The sequence below is a fragment of the Hemicordylus capensis genome, chromosome 3 (assembly GCF_027244095.1).
Source record: "Hemicordylus capensis ecotype Gifberg chromosome 3, rHemCap1.1.pri, whole genome shotgun sequence".
NCBI lineage: Eukaryota > Metazoa > Chordata > Lepidosauria > Squamata > Cordylidae > Hemicordylus > Hemicordylus capensis.
The window spans coordinates 290,910,702-290,933,773 of NC_069659.1; the positions used below are offsets into that span (position 1 = coordinate 290,910,702).

Genomic DNA, 23,072 nt, shown 5'->3' on the forward strand with positions numbered 1-23,072 from the left:
ATCAGGAAGGCCCCATTCTGAATGCATGTATGCACACACTGCCTTGATACTGCCACCCAGAATAAAACTAATTCAGCACATGGATGAAAAAAAAATTAGCGGGAACACTGGTCTCCATCCAGAACTTTCTGTGCTGTACAAATCTATTTAGGAACTTCAAGTCCAGTATTGCCTGACGGGAGCCATCCTTTTATGACACAGTGAACAAAATGGAATAAACCCCTTTGCCCCTTTGATGAATAAGAACCACTTTCCACTGCCTTGATAGAAACAAGATGTCATATTGCATCTGACAGACCAGCGTGCTTGAAAGGAGAGCCAGAGTAGAAGGTAAGGTGGAAACTGCTCTATTTTGTACCTGTGTGAGATGGTGTTGAGGACCGATTGATCTGTGATGTTGGCTTCCCATGAGTTAAAGAATTCCAAGAGATGGTCTCCCACATCCTGTGGCTGTGAGTCAGGAGGGTTGTCTTGCCTTGTGCCATGAAGGCTTGATGTGCCTGGTTCTGTGGTCTGTTGAAGTTGGTTTTTGGTCTACTCCAGAAGGGCTGCTGTCCCCTGGGATCTCTGTGCTAAAGTTGGGATGAAAGGAACAAGAAGTTTGGAAAGGCCTATGGAGTTGCCATATATTGTTCTTGTGGGGGGCTGATAGTAGTGCCTTGTGTTTATGCTTTGTCTCCTTGAGTACCTCCTGAAGTGCGGCATCACCAAAGAGTTTAGTGGCAGTATAAGGAACGGCAGTGAGGTTGGAGCGTGATGCAGAATCGACTTGCCAGTGCTTGCGTCAGAGGTTCCTCTGCACCCACCACCTCCAGAAGCCATGGAGTGTGAGGAGAAGCAAATGGAGTCCAGGGCAGCATCTGCAATAAAGGCTTGGGTCTTTTGTATTTTTAAAAGTATTTGCCTTTGGCAGGTATCTGTGGCAAGGGGATTGAATGAGTTCATCCACCCATAGCAGAGATGCCCATGACATAATAGAAGCCACTGTGGAGGGTCTAACCAACAGGGAAGCTGCTTCGTGGCCCTTCTTAAGGGCTGCTTCAATCTTTTCCTCGTTAGGGTCTCTCAGGGAAGTGTCGCCATCCCTAGGTAGTATGGCACCTGAGAGCAAGGCTGTCACAGGAGCATCTGAGGGAGGAACCTGGAACATGTTTGTGCCCTCTTGGCTTAGGCTCTAAAACTTGTTCACAAGAAGTGTGTGTTTCCTGTTTGCAGCTGGGGTTTCCCATTCCTGTTTTACTGTGTCAGAGAAGCAAGCAGAGAATGGGTAAAACAGGTCATGCTGCTTAAGCATAGGAAACACCAGTGGGACCTTGTGCTCCTGCTTGAACTGCAGCAGGCTTCAGCAGTGGCAGAGAGGTCCACAAAGGCGATGGCACTGCTGGCACGGGTGCCAACAGGGAATGGTGGCATCTGGTGGATGTTCAGAGCCCTGATGTCGGGTCCAAGCCACTTGCTGCATGGTTGGGCACCCGCAAGGACCGAGTGGTCAGTTGTTGTGCAGCTGCAGCTGTTGCACAGGTCCCCACCGCTTGCTGCTGTGCATTTTTGGTAGGGGGAAATGCCAGAGCCCCTTTTCACCCCATTAGGAAGCAGTACATGCCAAATCCTGCCTGTTCTGTGCTCCATGGAGAGGAGGGGAAAAGAGGGGGGGAAATATAGCAAAGTTGGGTACAGCCAGAAAAATGCAAGTAAAAAGGGAGAAAGGAAAAGCTAGTAGTACTAACGATCAAAAACAAAAGAGAAGGAGAAGCTTGGACTGAAGAGAGAAGCTGCCTCTGGAGCTGGATGCAGAACTATAAGAACTGGGACGGTTCTTCTTCCCAGGCTATTTAAGCTCTTTTTAAAATCTTGATTACAGTAGTCCTGCCTACTGGAGCACATGGTAAGGATAATCCATGTGAGATGTCCCCATCCAGCAGTGGAGAATAATACTAGAGCCAGTGTAGTGTAGTGGTTAAAGTGCTGGACTAGGACCGGGGAGACCCGAGTTCAAATCCCCATTCAGCCATGAAACTAGCTGGGTGACTCTGGGCCAGTCACTTCTCTCTCAGCCTAACCTACTTCACAGGGTTGTTGTGAAAGAGAAACTCAGGTATGTAGTACACCGCTCTGGGCTCCTTGGAGGAAGAGCGGGATATAAATGTAAAAATAATAAATAAATAAATTAAAAAAAATACATATTTTAATGATTCTGTCCTAGTCAAAATTTCCAAGAATACTCACCTGAACAATAGTAAGCAGGGCATCACTTTTATCTCTGTGGTTATGTGTAATATATACCATGTAGCTGTTTTGCATATTGAAAACACTAAAGTCACTGCTGGGTGGTTTCTGTTCATAGGATTTGGCTGCTGTCAAACCTATTACCATGCAAGATGCAATTTGCATGATACGGTTATGATCCAATCATACCCACCTCTCTCTTCATTCTGTGAAAGGTCCTACGGGCAAACATGCCTCTGGCATAAGCCTGTATCACACAGACAGCTTTCATCTGTTCAGCTGTTTTCTGGCGCATCAGGTAACCTCGACACAAAGCTTGGAACTTAATCACACTTGCCCGGGCTGTTTCGTACTGCTTCACAAGCTGTCTGCTCCGGAAAAGGGCTTGCAGGCGCTCAAAACCCACCATGATCTACCACAGGAGAAAAAAAGTAAGATGAAAGACATAGCCTTGATATAAATACGAATAAGGCTAAGGAAAACAAGATAGAAAAGGTTCAGGAAAAACTAGGCGGTGATATGACCATTTAAAAACAGGATTTAAACTGATAAACATCCTCTGCAATCTATCTAACACAACAGCTTTTAAAAGAAACTGGGATGATAAAGAAGAGATGAATGGAATAAAATAAAGCAAAGATGTACTTGTTGGTTAGACTGATAAAACTGAAATTAGCTGAGCAACTGATGTGTGTATGAAGTATGCAGCTCATGACAAAAGACGCTTCCAAGGGCTTTTAAAACAAGAAACATTACTACCTTGAATATATATGGGTTTGCTTCCTATTTAATTATTCTTAACTAATTAACTAAATAAATAAATAAATACTCATCAAAAATGTATTAATACTTCTAAAGCTATTCTTGTCCCGTGCCACACAGTGGCCAGCAAATTATAAGGAATAGATATGCCAGCTGACTCTATTCATGGATAGATTTTCTAATTGTAATCTTATGATCTTGAGGAATTCCTTATAATAAACACACATTTTAGCAGTCATCTTGTTCTACAACATACTGAACACAAACAATATAGTTCCATTTTTATAAACCTGATAACAGTCATTTTCTCCTCAATGCTGATGGACTCAATTGGTTTTCAAATAATCTAAGTGAAATCTTTGTTATGGGTAGAAAATAGATTTTATCTTATACACTTCTGTCAGCACAAACTACTTCTTCCCCAGGATGACATCCAAACAGTAGCTTTTCCTTCAGCCCAAACTGCCAGATAAATAAACCATCTTATAGACTCTGGACATTCATTGCATTAAAAACACTGCTGAACCAACAAGAGATCTAGTCGATTTTTTTATCCCTTCCTTCCTTCAGAACCAAGGCTGGGACCTATTGGGATCCTTCCTTCCTTCTTTCCCTCGAGTTCCAAATGGTACAAAGGATATATTGCTGTCTACAATAAGATCAATTGAAGTTTTATAAATGCTTTTCTGGATACTAGCTGACCTGGTGCAGAGTATGTCCCCCTATTTCTCCCTGTCTCTCCTGCCCCATCTTCAATTCTTTCTCCCCCCTCTAGCTCCATTTCTTTCTCCCCCCCCCCAGCCCCACTTCTTCCCCCTGTCCCATTTTGTTCTCTCGTCCCAACCCCTCACACACAGCCCGTTCTCCCTCGGCATCCAGGCTACCTTTCCTCAGCAGCTGGCTGCCATTTCTCCTCAGCTGGCCAGCTGCCAGTCTGGCGGCGGCCCCTTCCCCTGTGCAGCCAGCCGTCCTGGCTGCCGCCGCTTCCCCTGTGTGGCTGTCCGTCCTGGCAGCCACTGCTTCTCCTCCACGCCCACTTCTCCTCCCGTCCCCGTTGCTAATCCGCAGCTCCCTCGCGAGAGCTGCCACACATGGGATTAGCGGCGGGTACGCCTAAGAGACAAAAAGATATAGATATTACTTCACTTAGAAACAGTTAGTTCATTTTCTGGGTGCTAAGCATGCCCTACACCTAACTTCTATGAATACTATGCCTGCCTATGCAAAAACTACTTCTTAAAAATGGGAGCATGTTTCATACCATTTTGAAGTTCTTCCGACAGCAATAGCCCCGCCAGGCAGTCTGAATAACCACGGCACTGCGCCTCTGCTTCAGAAATTGTTTTCTACAACCAAAATAAATGTTTAAAAACAGTTTGTTTCCCACAAAGGAATTTGTGAAGGAAAAATATGCTAATATTGTTTCCCAAACAATGGGCCTAATGGAACTAGAAGAGCAGAGTCAGGCTTGGAAATCTTGTAAGGAATGGATGGGCAAGGCAAAAAATGCAGAGACACAATACAGGGTAAAGCAATACTCCATGTGTAATCACAAACTACAGGCATCCATGTAACAACAGCAGATAAATACAACAATGTGGGCCGATACAAACTCCACAGACTCAGAAATGTAATTCTTGACAACAGTGGCTGGAATGCTGATCGTGTAAAATAAGTGATATGACGTCTATACATCAATAAACATAATAATGAAACACCAATTGTGCAAAGTACATAATGAAACTGTATAATAAGAATACAGCCAAACCAACTTTATATCTGGAAAAGCCTTGTCGCTAGGAGCAGCACCATAGTGCCTACTAGAACATGCTATACTCCTTAATGAATGAGTTAAATTGGAGTTAAATACTCTCCACATAAATCAGTCAGTCACATGATAGGTGGAAATAATTAGCCGGCTGGGCTGATCTTCATTCCCCCTTATTTTTAAAGAACCAGAAGAAATCATAATTTACAAAAAACCATTAGGTATACATGTCATGAACTTGCAAATGAAGTAAGATACTTTTTGAGGGAGAATCGTATGTGTATCCAGTTTATCAAAGGACCTTGGTATAAATTTGAACAGCACGGAAAAATTTAAAACATCAGGTGAGTAGGATTTTTCAACAGAATGTGGCACAAATGGGGCAGCCAATATTCTATTCTTAGGCCTGGATCTGTGTTCGAGAACACAAGTCTAGATGGCCCTCATAGTGCTCCCAATATACCACAAGTTACATAGACACTTTATTATTCAACTCAAACTTATTGATATCGCTCTCCACTACTTTCTAGAAAACCTGAACTGCAGGGTACTCTCCACTAGGTATAAACTTCAATTTAGGTTTAACTGCATCAGGAACCCATGGAGGTGGATCTCCAATGTCATCTTTTCATAGGGGCAGGAGACCCCGAGGCAGACAAAAAGAAGGTTTTTTTTGGAGATCCACCTCCATGGGTTCCTGATGCAGTTTATGTTTATTGATGTATAGACGTTAGGTACTTCTGACAAAGACGTTTTCAAAATGGACTATCATCTAGGGAGTCTGTCAAGTTTCAAGGTTCCTGTGCAAAGCTTCAAGTTTCAAGGTTCCTGTGCAGAGTGTATTGCCTCTTATTTTTGAGGATTGACTTTCAGCAAACTGGCACCATCAGCACCACGTCACTTATTTTACACGATCAGCATTCCAGCCACTGTTGTCAAGAATTACATTTCTGAGTCTGTGGAGTTTGTATCAGCCCACATTGTTGTATCTATCTGCTGTTGTTACATGGATGCCTGTAGTTTGTGATTACACGTGGAGTATTGCTTTACCCTGTATTGTGTCTCTGCATTTTTTGCCTTGCCCATTCCTCACGGGGTTTTGTCCATATTTCTTGTTCTTGTACCCGTGCTCCCCTATTTTTCTTCTTTGGAAATCTTGTAGGCAGATGGAGTAAGGGGCTCCCCCTCCCTCAAAATCAGTAAAGCACTTCACTTTTATTGAGCCCAAGTAGAATGTAATTTTCCCCCTATGGGTTTATTTTTTCTTTAGTGAAAATTGTTGCACTCGGACACTCTCCCCGGGGACATTTACAAGCATTATCCTCAGTGGCACCTGTGCTGTTCCAATTTGTTCCTGCTCTCTATCTTGTTGCTTTAATGTGCAACTGGCATTGGTGAGATCGCATATAAAAGCACAATAGAGACACCACACAATCTCCCAATCTATCTCTTTCCGTATGTTTCCATCTAAAGAGAGATATAAATATATGCATGTGTACATGCACGTTAAAAGCGTTAACTGTGTTCAAGAAGCCGTTCAGCAAAGCAGGTACTGCCAATCAATGAGCCCCACCAGCCCTGTAATTCAGGTGTGTTTAGTTTATTACTTATTGCAGGTGTATCTTGCCCTTTCTCTGGCTTCCTTCCCTCTTCAAAACCCTCCTCTCAGCCCTGCCCCCAAGTGCACTCTCTGTCTCTCTCCTCATCTCCTTGCTGCTGTGCAAGGTGATTAGGTTGCAGTCCCAGAGCTCCAAGTAACATTGCGGAAAGCAGGTGGGAGACTGTGCATCCCACTAAGCCACATTGTAACCAGAACAGAAATGGCTCATTTTGTTACGCTCCCCTTCCTCTGCCTATTCTAGCAGCCTGCTAGTAGCAGGAGCAGGAAGAGTGGAAGGTCTGCATTTTTTCTGAGCAATCACCGAACAGGCCATGAGTCTGTTCTCCCTACCTGCCCTCCTCTGCCCTTTCTAGACATCATCACTCTGGTCTATGAACAGGTGAGAGATATAAAGGAAATCAATCATTTTTTTTTTGCTTACTCCCTTTAAGAACACATACCTGTCTTTGAACCCCCTCAGCACTTTCTGAATAAGAACAGCTTTCTCTGTAAGTGCTTTGTCTCGTTGTACCTCCAGGACTGTATCATGATAGTCCTATTAAAAAATGTAAACAACCCCCCCATATTTATCTAATGACCACAACATTACAGAACATAACATTTCTGCAGCATATAGAATAGGATCTGAGCTGAATTGTTCCTCTTAGAAATTAAGTGTTGAACAAAGCCATAGAAAGAAAGAAAAAGCCATCTCTAATTTGTTGCACTGAGAGGAGAGCTGGTCTTGTGATAGCAAGCATGACTTGTCCCCTTAGCTAAGCAGGGTCTGCCCTGGTTTCATATGAATGGGAGACTAGAAGTGTGAGCACTGTCAGATATTCCCCTCAGGGGATGGAGCCACTCTGGGAAGAGCAGAAGGTTCCAAGTTCCCTCCATGGCTTCTCTATGATAGGGCTGAGAGAGATTCCTGCCTGCAACCTTGAAGAAGCCACTGCCAGTCTGTGAAGACAATACTGAGCTAGATGGACCAATGGTCTGATTCAGTATATGGCAGTTAGCAAGAGCAGCACATAAGTAATGGAGTATAAATTACACTGTCAAGGAATTGCTAAGTGAACAAAAAAGAGTCACCTTTTTAAAAGTGGTGATTCTCTTTATATAGCAGGGGGAAAGCAACTGGCCCTATCCATCCCCAGCACAGCAACCCTCCAGTGTCTGTTGCTGGTGTCCAGTGTTCCCTCTAAGGCATGCATGTGTGTGTGCACTCACGCATTTTTTGATGTCCACTCAGTTAATTTTAGATCCCGCTCAAGTTTAACCAGGAAGGCCCCACTCTGAATGCATGTGCGCACACACTGCCTTGGTACTGCTGCCCAGAATAAAACTCATTCTGCGCACAGATGAAAAAAAAATAGAGAGAACACTGCTGGTGTCTATCTTATGTTTGTTTTTTAGATTGGGAGCCCTTTGGAAGATTTTCACACCCGGTTTTTAGTTTGCATCTCCTCCAAAATGGAGAGGTTATGTTCACATATTGAAAAAAATTTCCCCCAAGTCCCTGGAAGCTATCGGGGAGTACTTCACACACAATTCAGGTTTTTCATTGCGTGTTAGAGTGTAGCCCAGCTTATATCCAGGTTAAAAATATCCACTTTTTGCATCGGGTATTTTTGGTTTGGTTTTTTTGTTTTGTTTTGCAATTTCGAACACGCAGTAAAGCCTCTCAGTCAACCCTGCTGTCTGGGAAAGCTTGTGGGGACAGGGAGCCATTTATGTATCTATTAATATCTATGTAAACCGCTTTGGGAACTTTTGTTGAAAAGCAGTATATAAATATTCATTATCATTGGAATTAGACTATGTGGTAAAGAGGTCAGGCCACACTGACCTCATGAGTAATTTACAGAACAAACGTATGCATGTTTACACAAATTGAGTCCCACACATTCAATAACACTTACCCCAAGGTGAGTGTGTGCTTAGAACTGAAGTAATGTAAGGTTTCAACCTAGGTGTGTGTGTGTGTGTGTATTATATAGAACATAAAACGGTGAAATTATGCCATAACTCACTTTCAGGAAAACTTTGGTTCTTCCAGTTTTCCACTCGTCATCTTTTCCTATCACCCTCTCACAGATGTAAATGCAGCACTCGCGAGCATCATTCTTCAGCTGGAATTTATTATCATGTTTAATTTGGGCGGAAAATACAAACATAGCATATGTCTATGAAATTGGCACATCAAACTATGAAACGTCAAATAGCCATGCTTTGGAACTGCTTTTTTTTTTTTACACCAATGTAATTTGGATTTGCTTCTTGTCCTTAGCCCATTTGCAATGAATGTATCATAACATTAGAATTTCTAAGGCTTATATTACTGGCAATGTTGTTGCCAACATTTCATTAAATTCTACTGCAGCTACTAGAGGATGAGTAAGAAAAACGTATAGAATTTCATCCTAATATTGGTGCTGTACTTGTTGGATATACAAGTAGCAATAAGAAAAGATTTCAGATTTACAAGTGATCATGTTTATTACCACAATAACATAATAAGATAAATTAGACCAATCTTCCTTACATACCTGCTCTTGAGAAGACACAGGCTGCAGGACTCGGTATCTCTCAAAGAACTCTAAAAAACTGTAGCGAATTGGATAGCCAGCCTTCCTAATCCGAATGGTTTCCATCATCCCCGAATAGCGCAGCTGTCGGATGCAGAGTTCCCGATCAAACAACTGAAAATAAAAGAAAACACACAGCCATTTTTATCATAAAGACAAACTATACATGTATTGTACATAGAAGTACTCCTCAGTTGCAGGGGAGTAATGGCAGGTGAGAGGGCACGCCCTCAACTCCTGACTGTAGGCTTCCAGTGGCATCTGGTGGGCCACTGTGTGAAACAGGATGCTGGACTAGATGGGCCTTGGGCCTGATCCAGCAGGGCTGTTCTTATCTTCTTAAGTGCACCTGCTCACTCCCTCACACACCAGAATCCAGACACCACTACCTTATTTTGGGATGGCTCTGTTTTGCTTCCAAACTCATAGGCACAGGGCCTTTAAGTTTTATGATGTTTAAGATACAGAGGACAAATAAAATTCTGTTTTAATTGTGTTTTTTAAAAGTTTTAACATTTTAAATGTTAATTGTTGTAATGTTTTAATCTTCTGATCTGTTGTTTTTATTGTAAACTGCCCAGAGACTTGCGTTTTGGGTGGTATACAAATGTGTTAGATAAATAAAATTTGTTAAATAAACAAACAACATTTAGTAGCTGCAGTAGAATTTAATATTACATTTTTTGGTGACAATGTTGCCAGTTGCCAGATTTTTACTAGGAATGAGCCATATTTCCACACTGCTGAAGTCTCAGCTCAAATTGTATAGTTTGTTGTCTACTTTTGCCCAAAGGTACTTCTAAGTTCCCCTTGAATTCTAGCTTTCTTGACTGGTGCTAACGAAGTTTTTAGCAAAAATAGTGGACGGATGTTGCTATTTTTAATTTTCTTTAACTTGTTTTTGGTTGCACACAGCTGGTGTAGTTGTGCAGATTTTGAATGGCCAAAACTCAAGACATCAGGATGCATTCAAGAAACAGGATGCTGGACTAGACAGGCCTTGTGAATGTAAAGGCCATGTAAATACATGGTTTATGGACACAGCCACTTGAATTTTATCTGTTGAAACTAATAAAGAGAACTGCAACTTTAGAGACCTTTGTAGATCTATTATACCTATTTTAATGGACTGTTCTATGTGTATTTTCATATATATTTCCATATATATGCATACGAACAATCTAAGGAAATACATAATTAACTAACCACATACATGCCTACAAAAATGAATCCCCTCAACCCCGAAGACACTACAGACAATGGTTAATCTATATATTTTAATTGAACATTACCATCGGTTTCTTGTAGTCATTGGGTTTGAGGCAGCGGATAAAATATGGCTGGCAGTTACCCAGGATTTTCATCAGCTGCTCCAGGGACTGTTTGAATTGGCCCCCTAATGTAGACAAGCGTTTGGAGGTATCTGATCCCTGGGGAAAAGAAGCATAGTTTATTTAACATCAATGAGCTTTGTGAAAGTTTTCGATTTAAAAAAAAAATTCTTCAAAAAAATACATATCTATGGTAGAAGCTTTTGCAAACTGAATCCTAGGAGTTTTTACTCTTATATTAAATATAATATGAGGGGAGTAAAAAGGTACCTTAGAAGTGGTGCCTGTGGCGGCAGCCTTGGGGGAGGCAGCAGCTCACCCCCACCCCTGCCGGCCTCCCCCTATGTAGCCCAGGCCAGTTCAGTCCTCTGCCCAAGTGTGGAGGCTACTAAAATGGCCTCCATGCATGCGCTGAGACCATTTAATAATAATAATAATAATAATAATAATAATAATAATAATAATAATAATTTGATTTCTATACCGCCCTTCCAAAAATGACTCAGGGCAGTTTACATAGAGAAATAATAAATAAATAAGATGGATCCCTGTCCCCAAAGGGCTCACAATCTAAAAGAAACATAAGATACACACCAGCAACAGTCACTGGAAGTACTGTGCTGGGGGTGGACAGGGCCAGTTACTCTCCCCCTGCCAGCTCGAATCAAGCCAGGCTCAAGTTCGAGCTGGCTCGGATTCCCTTTTGCTGTTAAGGGGGGGGAGGAGGAATTCCGTAAAAGTAGATTGGGCAGGAGGGGAGTAAAAAGGCACCTTTAGAAGTGCCACTGATGGCAGTTGTGGTGGTGACCTCGGAGGGGGCGGCAGCTCCCCCACCTCTGCCAACCTCCCCCTGCATAGTTCGGGCCTGGTTCAGGCCTCTGTGCAGATCTGGAGGTCACTAAAACTCCCCTCCTGCCTACTCTCCATGCTTGGGCAGAGGCCATTTGTGTGACCATGGAATTTGTGTGGTCATGCAAAAGTCCTGGTTACTCTAATAGATGTGAGGAGAGAGTGGGTGAAAAAATCAGGAAAAAAGTTATAGCTGTATTGCTTTTTGTAGCTGCAACAACACATTAAAAATATATTCTTCAATAGCATTTTTGCTGATTCATATCCTTATATTATTATTGGATTCTACCACCATCTTTTTGGAATATCAGTGTGATATTATTTGCATTTAGCAGGCTGAACCATGGAATCATGATATTTTTAATGATTAATTGTGGTTGGGTTACCCTTTTTGTGTTTTTTTCATTTTGGGATACACCAAATTTTATGCATGCTTTCCAACTTACTACCAGACAATCTTAGTCACAGCACTACAGAAATGTTTGGAAATTCCCAAGAGCAGGCATAATTCATTAGAAATTTCTCCTGTTTCAGTCCCTTGAAATAAAATGAAAGCCGCACACAAATCACACATATTATACAAATAATTAAAGCCATTTTCTGAAAACTGCACAAAAGCCACTGCAGCAGCTTCTTAGTCCTTACACTATTGTGGCATTTCTTCTCTAAGGAGTTTACCTGTCCAAAAGCAGGAGGAGATGTTCTGGACTGTGCAAAACCACAACGGGACAATGACTGATGGCAAAAGGACAGCAGAAGGTAGAGTTTTGAAGAGCAAAGAGAGAAAGAACAGATCAATAAAAGAAATACACCAAGATAATTATTTCCATCCTCAGCTGGAAAATGAAGAATATTGCACTTCAACATCTGAAAAACCCTGATGTAATGCAAACACTTGTGTATTACTTGATACATCAAAATCTGATCCTAAACATCTGCATTGGCATAATATCCCTACCATGATATCACAACATCATGGCTTATAACATTGCTCAGATACAAAGTGCCCATCCTCAAAATGACCCCAAACAGATTTTCTTTCAGTGAATACTTTGTCAATTTGGGATGTCACTATAATCACTATAGAGATTCTAGGCCAAAATACATGTTATGTTTATTTATTCAATCTATTTAGCAAATTTATTGATGACCTGACTTCAATATACTCAAGGTGGTTTACATAAATCAAAACAAAAACAAGGGGGGAAAGGAACACACACACACACACACACACACACACACACACACACACAACTAAAAGCCTGGCAAAATAAATACGTTTTCAAAAGCTTCTTAAAGGACAGAAGAGAGGTAGCATTATGAATCTCAGGAGGCAGGGTGTTCCATAAGGAGTGAGCTGCAACAGAGAAGGCCCTCCCACGAGCCCGGGTCCCACGTACCATCCCTGGGCCTGGAACTCTGAGAAGGCCCACCTGAGATGACCTTACAGAGCAGGTCGAAGTTGGATAGGAGAGGCGGTCCTGAAAGTACACAGGCGCCAAATCCTGAAGCGTTTTATAGGACTTTGAATTGGACCCGGAAGCGAAATGGCAACCAATGCAGTGACCACAACAAAGGTAAAACATGGTCACATTTTCTGCTGCCCATAAGTAGCTGGGCTGTGGCATTTGGGGCCAGCTGAAGCTTCTGAGTCATCTTCAAAGGCAACCCCAGATATAGCACATAGCAATAGTCCAACCGAGAGGTGACAAGTGTCATGCCCTTGTCCTCAGATAGCGAGGATGAACGGGAGGCTGGCAGCCCTCCAGCAGATGCAGAAGAACCTGGAGAAGAGAGCTTGGCTGTCGGGCCACAAGAACTGTCTGAGACAGGTCTGGACGAAGCTGCACAGGAGAAGTGGGGTGAAGAGACAAACCCGGAGCCAGAAAGCGTACAAACAATAACACCCTAACGGCGGAGACATGAGCATCGCCAGCAGCAGCTGGAAACACTCAGACAGAGTAAACGGTTGATTAATAGGCAAGATAAATGCTGAATCATTGGCAGCTGATCGGAAGAGGAACCCAATTAGTCAAGCACTGTAAATCAAAGCCAGCAGACAGTGAACAAATGGCTGGAAGCAACGTGTCATTCCTGGGGTGTGCTTCAGCCCCAGCCTTTGACTCTGAGGGATTCCAGCTTCATGTTGGCTTTGGAGTTTCTGGCTGTTCCTGACCCTTGTTCCCTGCTTGAGACTGGACTGCTGTGCCCAGTCACTATCCTTCTGTGGAGGAGGCCTTGCACCTTGTTGGGCTCTGGAACAGTGGAAATCTGGTGAGCGGCCCAGGTTGTGGGGGAGGCAATTTGAACCTGATACTTCTAGTAAAGCGTTCTCTTGTGTTTTATTCACAAACCAAGGAGGACTCCAAGGAGCTGCCTGCGACCCTGCCCAAGACCTCAAAGAAGACCAGAGAGGACGCCTGGAGGGAACTTCCAGTGGCCCTGACAGAGACCTTGACTTGGACGCCAGACGGACAGGCTCCTGACAACAAGGGCATGAGTCACGGTTGCCAGGACCCACCGGTCGAGGTAAGGCCACAGTTGCCGCACCAGCTATGGCTTTCACCTGCTGTTCCAGCAGGAGCTGTGAGTCCAGGATGACCCCCAAATCGTGAGCCTGCTTTTTCATGGGGAGCGCGACCCTATCAAGGGAGACACTCAAAACAGGAACCTGGCCAGGAACTAAATGAACTGAACAAGAGCAAGTCTGTCTTGGAGGCATTAAGCCTGAGCTTGTTTTAGCCCATCCAAACCCTTACAGCCTCCAGACACTGGGTCAACACATACATGGCATCCCCAGATTGGCCCGGGTCGGCAATGTACAATTGAGTATCATCAGCAAACTGTTGATACCTTACCCCAAACCAACAGATGACTTCACCTGAGGATTAATATAGATGTTAAAAAGCTAGGGTGTGAGGACTGAGCATTGCAGCACTCCACAAGAGCAAGGCCATGGGCTAGAGCACTCACCTCAACGGAAACTGTCTGAAACCATCCACTAAGGTAGGAACGGAAACACCACAAAACTGTGCCCCCGATTCCCAACCCCCGCAGACGATCCAGAAGGATACCATGGTTGATGGTATCAAAAGCCGCTGAGAGATCTAATAGAACCAAGAGAGGCATGCTCCCCTCGTTGAGGCTCTGATAGAGGTCATCCACCAGGGCAACCAATGCTATTTCTGTGCTGTGCCATGTCGGAAAAGGGTCAAGGAAATCCACTAGGATTCTCTGTAGTTGAGCAGCAACAACTTTCTCCAAAACCTTCCCCAAAAAGGGAAGGTTGGAGATAGGTCTAAAATTATCTAATATCTCTGGGTCCAGGGAAGAAGACTTCAGGATAGGGCGGACCACTGCTTCTTTCAAAGCAGGGGGAACCTCTCCCTCCCTGAGTGATGAATTCATTAACTCCTGGACCCAGGACCTCACCCCACCTCGGCATAACAAATCAACCAGGAGGGGCAAGAACCAAGCGAACAAGATGCCAAACATACCACAGAGAACCCTAGCTACATCATCAACCTGCACAAGCTCAAGCATATCCCAAATGAATCACAAGACATTGCCTCCATCATCTCAATGGATACAGCACAATCAGAGTTCAACTCAGAGCGGAGACAAGTCACCTTATCGGCAAAGAATTTGGCAAAAGTGTCTCAGCAACCCATAGGAAGGTCTTCCTTCTCCCGCTTCCCCAAAAGGGTACTAGTGATCCAAAATAATGCTGCCAGATGGGATTCTGCTGATGCAATGAGAGCAGAGAAATAAACAGACATCACTGCTCTCATTGCCACGGTGTACTCCTGAACATAAGAATGCAACCGTGTTCAATCGTCTTCACTCCCAGTTTTCCTCCAGTGTCTTTCTAGGCATCTTTTGACCTGTTTCATGCTCCTTAGCTCCTCTGAAAAACCAAGTGGCACAAGACCAACAGATTTTAAGAGTCCGCTTAGGAGCAATGTCATCCAGTGCCCTCGTGGCCTCAATGTTCCAAGCCTCAACAAGTCACTCTGGAGAGCTGCCCACAAGATTGCTGGGAAATTCCCCAAGTGCCCTCTGGAATCCAACCAGATCCATTAAGCGCCTGGGGTGGACCGATAAAATGGGTCCATTGCCCCTGTGAAGTACAGAAGCCGCAGTGATATGCAAACATACCAGGAAGTGATCCGACCATGGCAAGAGTAAGATGCCCCATCCTCAGATCATATCACCACTGCTCCGAGGTAAAGACAAGTTCCGATGTGTGGCTGCCAATGTGAGTCGGGCCCGAGATTAATTGCGACAAGCCCATGGTTGCCACGGAGACCACAAACTCCTGAGCAGTCACCTGACCCCCACCCAGGGCAGGTAGGTTGAAATCTCCCAAGATTAAAAGTCTAGGGAAATCAACCACGAGCCCTGCAACAAGGTCAAGGAGCTCAAGGAGGGCTGCTGATGGGCAGCGGGGTGGCCGGTACACCAACATTAGCCCTATCTTGTCACGTAGGCCCAACACCACAAACAGGCACTCATAACCCATCACCCTAAGAGCAGAGCCCCTGAATGCTGCAAGGTGTTGAACATATAGTTTGACCATGTGAGCTTTATTTATTAAAACACTGCTGCAGGAGCTTCATCTGGATCAAGACAATTGGGAAGGGTGAGCACTTCCCACTTCACCACTCCAGCAATTCTACTCCATATCAAGGCCAGCAAGTGGCTGATTCTGAACCTCCCCAAAATACTTTAAACACACAAAAGGCATACCACATGTTGACCGCAAGTTGTAGTTTGGCTCTAATTCAGATCCCCCACTTGCTCAAGCAGTAGCACAAAAATAATCTATGTTGTTATTATTACATTTGAATAACATCTAAAATATGGCAAAGACTTCAGATTGATATAGAAGGCAAAGTAGAGCTAGAGATTCTGAGGAGGCTAACCTTGAGGGTGGGATCAACTCCCAGATGTCTGATGCTTCCTCGGCCAAAAGACACAACATTCGTGGTTGTGTCCACTTGGAAGATCTGTCGGAGGAACTTGTTTTTGGATGAATGGACCAACTGCATCACATCAGAGCTAAGCATGTCACGATTTTTCTCAAGAAAACCTAGGAGAAGAAACAAGATAAATGCTATAATTTCCACTTGACATCAGTTTCCATTCTCATTTCATGTTCTTCTTTCACATCAACAGCATCTTTTCCTACTGCATTTAAATTGATCTTCTCCACTGCACATCTTGAGCTAAGTAGTTAAACAGCTGCTTATAATCAATAATTACTATGATGGCATTGATGAGCAGGTATGTAATAGCCAAAAGTAATTTTCTTTGAATTGATGAATCATATGTGCAAAGGCACTCTTACCCCTGGACTTCAGGGCCAGAATCCAGGGCCTCCATAACCCCTGGGGGAACTCAAATCCTCTTTAGTCTGTCCTGAGTGGTGTGGTTTGTGCCCTCAAGAACTATGTATTAAAAATTATGCTTAACTTGCTGCGGGGGACCCTCCAAAGGCCTTTAGGTCCAGGCTCCAAAATTACCTAGGTGCATCTCTGCATGTGTGAAGACAGTGAACAAAGTTCAGTCCAAGCCCAATTCACTACTGAGGGTTCAGTCCAAGCCCAGTTCACTACAGCAGGCCATCGTCAATTCCTTCCCACGAGCCCTGCTGACCATTTTTTTCCTCCTCAGCAGGAAAAGCACATGAAGGAGCAACTTCTCCCCTGCCCCTAACCCTAATTTCAACATCTTTTTGTTCCTCCTCCTGCCCCCCTACTTTTCCTTCTTCTTAGCAGCCAAAGCAGGAGCAACTTCTTCCCTGCCTTAGCCCAACCCAAATCCTGAAGTTTTCCCATCCCTCATTATCTGGTGTGGGGGCAGCAGTAACTATTGCCGTTCCTCATATTTCTCCACTCCCACTTTATCATTTCCCTACTTTTCAACCTGAGGAAGGCATGGAATGCAGCAACAGGAAGTGCAAGTCCACATTTCCTGTTGTTCCATTTCACATCCCCTACCAGCAGGGAGAACAGGGAAATTAAAAACTGTGGAGGAGTATGAATAGTGGGAACCCCATGAGACAGCAGCCAAGGAAGGGTTGGGGCACACCAGGGCACCTTCATTTTTGCCACCTCCAATCCACTTACCAGAGGTGACTGTCTCACAGGGCACATAGAAGGGTTGGCTCTGCCTGTTACCCACTCACCTTTAGATTGGTAATAAACAACACCAGCAAAGTGACTGATACCAAAGACAGTGTCATGGACACTCTTTGGTGGGATGTAGATTTTACTTCTGCCATGATGAGAGTTTATTTTGTTTAGCATGGTGGTGTCTGTTCCCTGGAAACAAACACAAAGTGAGATGAAATTAAATATCCACTCTCTCTATGTTGTTATGCTTAAAATGAAAATGGGAAATGTGTAACAAAAGAAATGTGCAGCACCTCCATCTGATATGTTACAAAGATGAGAAGTCAAAAAGCAGAATATTCTCACACTTCTTTCTATATGACAGGAGTGATTTTAAAACTGGGGGAAAGGGATAGAAAAAACTGAAGATGATCTATAGTATATTTTTACCTTAGTTATGTTTTATTTTATTGTAGGCATATGAAGGGCAGCCTTCATATTTCTTAAATAAATTAATAAAATAAAATGCCTGCAGAACGAATTGCTCCAGATGTCCAAAACCAGAAAGTCGAGCTGCATACTACAGGGTACAAATTTCTTAGGCTCATGCGCTAATCTTAGTCTCCTCTTGATGTTAAATATGGCAACCAGACTGAACCTGAATGCAATTGTGAATGTGGGCAGCAGTAACATCACCGGGGAGCTGACATTTTATATCACCATTCCCTCAAAGATGATTGTCAACAAAGATCTTGTGGGAGTGGAGTCTTTGTCAAATGCTTTTCTGAAATCAGAGCGTACCAAAGCATTTGACAAAGTTTCTCACAGTATTCTTGTGGACAAGTTGGTAAAATGGAGGCTAGACAATGCTACTGCTAGATGGATTCACTGTGTTGGAGATGCAGCTCCTGGGCGCTTTCCAGATCACATGCTACAACAGTGGTAAAATGTTTCGGTTTGGCAGGATCGTACTGAAAACGTAAAGAAAAGTCTGGCCTTTTGTTGCACAAAGGCACCAGCAGGGAGAGCAGTCTGTTCTAGCTTGCGTAAGCTAGGGGTGTACAAACAGGTTTGACGTCGAATGTGTTCAACATTGAACAGGTTCAGTTCGATCATTCGGGGTCGAACCGAACCAGCCCATGTTTGGTCTGACCCCGAACAGAACACACCCAAATGTTTGGGGGGGTTCACCATCTTGATTTTGATAACAACAACTTTTTTTAACCTTTTACTCCCCTCAGGGGAGTTCCTGGAGGCGGCGGCATGGGGTGTGTGTCCACGGAGGTTCCCCCTCCCCCCATCGACCTTCAAAATGACCCCCTTGGCTGATTTGGCTGCTCTTCGGCTGTTTTTCGGCCTTCACCTGGTGGCCATTATGGAGGCCATGTGCCTGCACACATGGCCTCTGAGTAGCACGCAGAGGCCATGTGTGCAGACGCACAGCCTCCATAATGGCCGCCAGGCAGCCAGGTGAAGGCGGAAAACCGCAGCCAAACTCACCGAAGGGGAAGCCAGCCGGGGGGAACCTCCGTGGACCCCCTGCCACCTCCAGGAACACCCCCGAAGGGAGTAAAAGTTTAGTTTTTTGTTTTTAACAAAATCAAGATCGCGAACCCCCCGGTCCGAACTGAACTGGGGGGCAGTTCTAGGGGGTGCTGGACAGAACTGGCCCGGTTGGGTTCGAGGCTAGTATGGCCTCGAACCCAACCGGGCCAGCCAGTTCCATGCACATCCCTAGTGTAAACCTCCTACAATAAGAAAATAAAGCTACTTTTTTGCAATGCACATGCAATGTTGTAGCACTGTAACACAAGGATAAAACCCGAAAGAAGGCTTCGGAAATGTGAATGGCACTTTGCTGTCACTTCAGGGACTGTGATGTCACAACACAGGAAGTACGAAAGCACACTTAGCAGATATGTAGTGACACTGTTGTAGCATGTAATCTGGAAAGGAACCCTATTGACCACTAAGGGCATTACAGGTAGAGACAGCTGGTAAGGGCATTCCCTCTCTGACTATGCTCTCTCTGCTCTACTTCTTCTTTGTTAAACGGATAGTCTTAGATTTCATTTCCTCACCTGGAGACAGATACTTCTTTCTTCTCCCTTCCCCTCTTCCTGTAGGCATGTAGGCCTTATCTATCTTCCTGATGGAATTTCTAAATAAACTACTTTATTTAGAAATTTAACTCCATGTCTCCAGACAATATTAATTAGCAGTGCTCTCTTTACCTGCGCACTTCCACTGCAGCTGGGGTAGATAATGAAATCTTCCCTCCCAGCTCTCAAACCACCATACCCAGTGAGTACTCATTAATGGCTCCACATCATCCTGGAGGGAAGTACTGAGTGGAGTGCCATAGGGTTCTGCCCTGGGCACTGTACTGTTCAACATTTTCATAAATGGCTTGGAGTAGGATGTAGAGGAGATGCTGATCAAATTTTCAGACAACACAAAACTGGGAAGTACACATAAAATAATTTTCTGCTATGTATAGAGCCCTTGAGAAGCCTGCATACATGCCACCAGATGGTCAGTAGTCCCTCTGATTCAAAGACTCTATATGAGAGATAAACAGGTTGCCCACCTGTAACTTATGATCTGGAAGAGATCCATCAACATCCATAAAAATGGGTTCTGCGCCTGCGCAGGGACCACGCGGTAGCTATTCCTCAGCTTGTTGAGGTGTCCAAGCCCTGCCCCCATGCTGGCTGCGTGCTATTTAAGGGCAGGCTGGGCGCCATCTTCCTCAGTTCTTTGGACGACCACCGTGAAGGACGACCATCCAGCTACGAAGGTTAGTTCATCGCAGAGTTCCTAGATGGAATGGCCTATACACCTAGAGTAGCCCTACTGCAGAGGGGTGGTTAAGGAGGGTCAATATGGATGTCAACGGATCTCTTCCAGATCATAAGTTACAGGTGAGCAACCTGTTTATCTGGATTGAGATCCGTCGAGATTCATAAGAATGGGTGACTAGCCAGCTCCCTCAAAGGAGAAGGGTGCAGTAGAGGCTATTGTAACACCCTTTTAAGAACACTTCTCCCAAAATTAGCCTCCGCAGCAGAGTGCACATCTAATGCATAGTGTTTGACAAAAGGTATTTCCGTGGACCACGTAGCTGATTTGCAAATGTCCTTGAAATATATTCCCGAAAGGTGTGCAGCCGAGGAACCATAGGCACGGGTTGAATGGGCCTTGATAGCTTCAGGGGGTGTTTTGCCCTGCAACTTATAGGTAAACTTGGTGGGTTCCACCAGCTTGGAAGATAACCTCTGCCTAGTTATGTTCGTGCCTTTCTTCGAGCCCTTGTAAGCCACGAAAAGGCGTGTAGAAGCGCGAAAGTCTTTAGTTCGCACCAGGTAGTACAGTAAGGCCCTGCAAATATTCAGGGAGTGCATAGATCGTTCCAATGCAGTTGAAGGGTTCCTGAAGAATGTGGGGAGGACTATATCTTGGTTCAGATGGAAATCCGAAAAGTTATGATCTAGACACATCAGGACCTTTTCCAGAAAGAATCTAGTAAAAGGAGGATCCACTCTCAGAGCTGTCAGTTCACTTACTCGGCGCGCCGTCATTATAGCAACGTCATTATAGCGCCGTCATTATAGCAACCAAGAATGCAGTCTTAAAGGAGACCAGCTTCAGGGGTGCCGATGCCATGGGCTCGAAAGGAGCTTGAGTTAGCTATGAGAGAACCAGGGAAATGCTCCAAGGTTGAACCGGAGCTTGAACGGGCAGATATACATTGGAGAGCCCTTTCAGGAAGGCCTTACTTTGTGGATGAGAGAATAAGGTCTTTCCCTCCCAGCCAGGATGTCTTGATGAAAGTGCTGCCAGGTGGACTCTTAAAGAGACGTTTGCCAGGCCTCAAGACTTCAAGGTGGTCAGATAAAGAAGAACGTCCCATATAGACGTGCGCATGGGTAGTAAACCATGCGCCTTAGCATAGATCTTGAACCCGCACCATTTGCTTGAGTAGTTGCATCTGGTGGAAGGTTTGGGCTGATTGAGCAAGATACGGTCTAAGATCCGATTAGCCAGGCGGTGAAACGGAGAGTCTGCACGTCTGGGTGTAAGACTACTCCGTCGTCTTGAGACAGGAGGTCCGGTACTTGAGGTAGAGGGAGGAAGCAACCCCACGATAGTCTGAGTACTTGAGGAAACCATGGTTGGCGGGGCCACCAGGGTGTTATCAGAATCCCCGAAGTAGGTGAGGCCAGTAGTTGGGCGACCACCTGTTTGATTATCGGTTGTGGCGGGAACATGTATGGTACCTCCTGGGACCAATCCAGATGGAAAGCATCCTCCAGGGACTGGGGGTCATGTCCCGCCCTCGAACAGTAGTGTACACATTTCATGTTCAGGGCAGTTGCGAAGAGATCTATGGTTGGTTGGATCCAGCGGTCGAAGAGGGGAGGTACAAGGGAAGTCCTCCTTGAGGGACCATTCGTGATGACGTTCCTGCAGAAATATCCGATTGAGATCATCTGCCAGAACATTGTCCAGGCCCTTGATGTGTATCACTATTGGGGTGACTTGATGCCAGATACACCAATGCCACAGTTGCACACCTAGGGCACACAAGCTTCAAGATATAGTCCCCTCTTGGCGATTGATGTAAGCCTGGGCTGTTGTGTTGTCGAGTTGTATTTGTACAATTCGGTTCTGGATGAGTGGCAGAAAAGCTTGCAGTGCTTGAAAGATTGCCAGCAACTCCAGAAAGTTGATATGAAGCTGGGACTGTGTCTGAGACCACTTCCCCTGTGTCCGATGACCGTTGCAGTGAGCACCCCAGCCAAGGAGGGATGCGTCAGTCATCAGCCATACCGCAGGAGATGGAGCCCTGAAAGGAACCCCACTCAGAAGTTTCTCAGAGTCAACCACCAGGTGAGTGATCTCAGGATTCGTAGAGGCAGCTGCAAGTGCTTCCCTTGGCCATCTCTGATGGGATGGAAGATGGACAGAAACCACAGCTGAAGTTTCCTCATCTTCAGGCGAGCATAAGGAACCACTGCTGTGCATGATGCCATCAGACTGAGAAGCCGTTGTATAAGACGTGCAGGTTGTCTGGGTTGTTGTTGAAAGAGATGGGCTAAACTCTGGATGCAGTCAAACCTGTCCCTTGGTAAGTATGCTTTTTGTGTCGTTGTGTCCACGACTGTACCAGTGTAGGTGACCTTTTGGAGTGGCTCTAGTCGTGACTTCTTTCAATTCATTTCGATCCCAAGATCTTGGAGAAGTGATAATACACACTGAATTTGCGAAAGTAACCCTTCTTTGCTTTTGGATGCCAGAAGCCAGTCGTCTAAATAAGGGTAAATAGTAATGCACCAGGGTCCTGAGATGGGCAATCACCGCAGCCATACATTTGGTGAAGACCCGGGGGGCGGTGCACAATCCGAATGGCAATACTGCGTATTGGTACACTTGATCTCCCACAATGAAGCAGAGATATTTTCTGTGGTGTTCCCTGATGCTGATATGAAAGTAGGCGTTTTTCAGATCCAGATTTGCAAGCCATTGTTTGCCCTGGAGCAGCGGAAGTAACTCTTGCAACGCCATCATTCGAAATTTCCTTACTTTGATCAGCTTGTTTAGGTGATGGAGATCCATGATGGGACGGATCCCCCCATCCTTTTTCAGAATTTGAAAGTCGCGGGAGTAATATCCTTCCTGCCTGTGTGCCCTTGGAACCTGGGTGATTGCACCCTTCTCCAACAACTCCCACACCTCCTCCCGTAAGGTCTCTTAGGGTGGAGTGATCCTCATCCCAGAATAATGCGGAGCGGTCTTGAATTCTATAGCGTAACCTGACAAAATGATTTT

The 23,072-nt window shown here is 44.7% G+C and overlaps 1 protein-coding gene across 6 annotated transcripts in view; it reads right to left on the bottom strand.

The window, feature by feature from the left end:
- Window positions 1-23,072, bottom strand: part of MYO7B (myosin VIIB) — a 126,048-nt gene that overhangs the window by 45,926 nt on the left and 57,050 nt on the right. For 4 of the 6 annotated variants that reach the window (XM_053306264.1, XM_053306266.1, XM_053306268.1 and 1 more), the window contains 9 exons: window positions 17,315-17,450; window positions 16,050-16,216; window positions 11,803-11,859; window positions 10,237-10,374; window positions 8,906-9,058; window positions 8,390-8,488; window positions 6,818-6,912; window positions 4,250-4,334; window positions 2,420-2,638 (listed from right to left, as the gene is read on the bottom strand). In XM_053306264.1, the coding sequence (XP_053162239.1) occupies window positions 2,420-2,638; window positions 4,250-4,334; window positions 6,818-6,912; window positions 8,390-8,488; window positions 8,906-9,058; window positions 10,237-10,374; window positions 11,803-11,859; window positions 16,050-16,216; window positions 17,315-17,450 (1,149 nt within the window). Of the gene's footprint in view, window positions 1-2,419; window positions 2,639-3,872; window positions 3,952-4,249; window positions 4,335-6,817; window positions 6,913-8,389; window positions 8,489-8,905; window positions 9,059-10,236; window positions 10,375-11,802; window positions 11,860-16,049; window positions 16,217-17,314; window positions 17,451-23,072 lie in introns of those variants that run through there. The other 2 variants (XM_053306267.1, XM_053306270.1) reach the window with 2 other exon arrangements.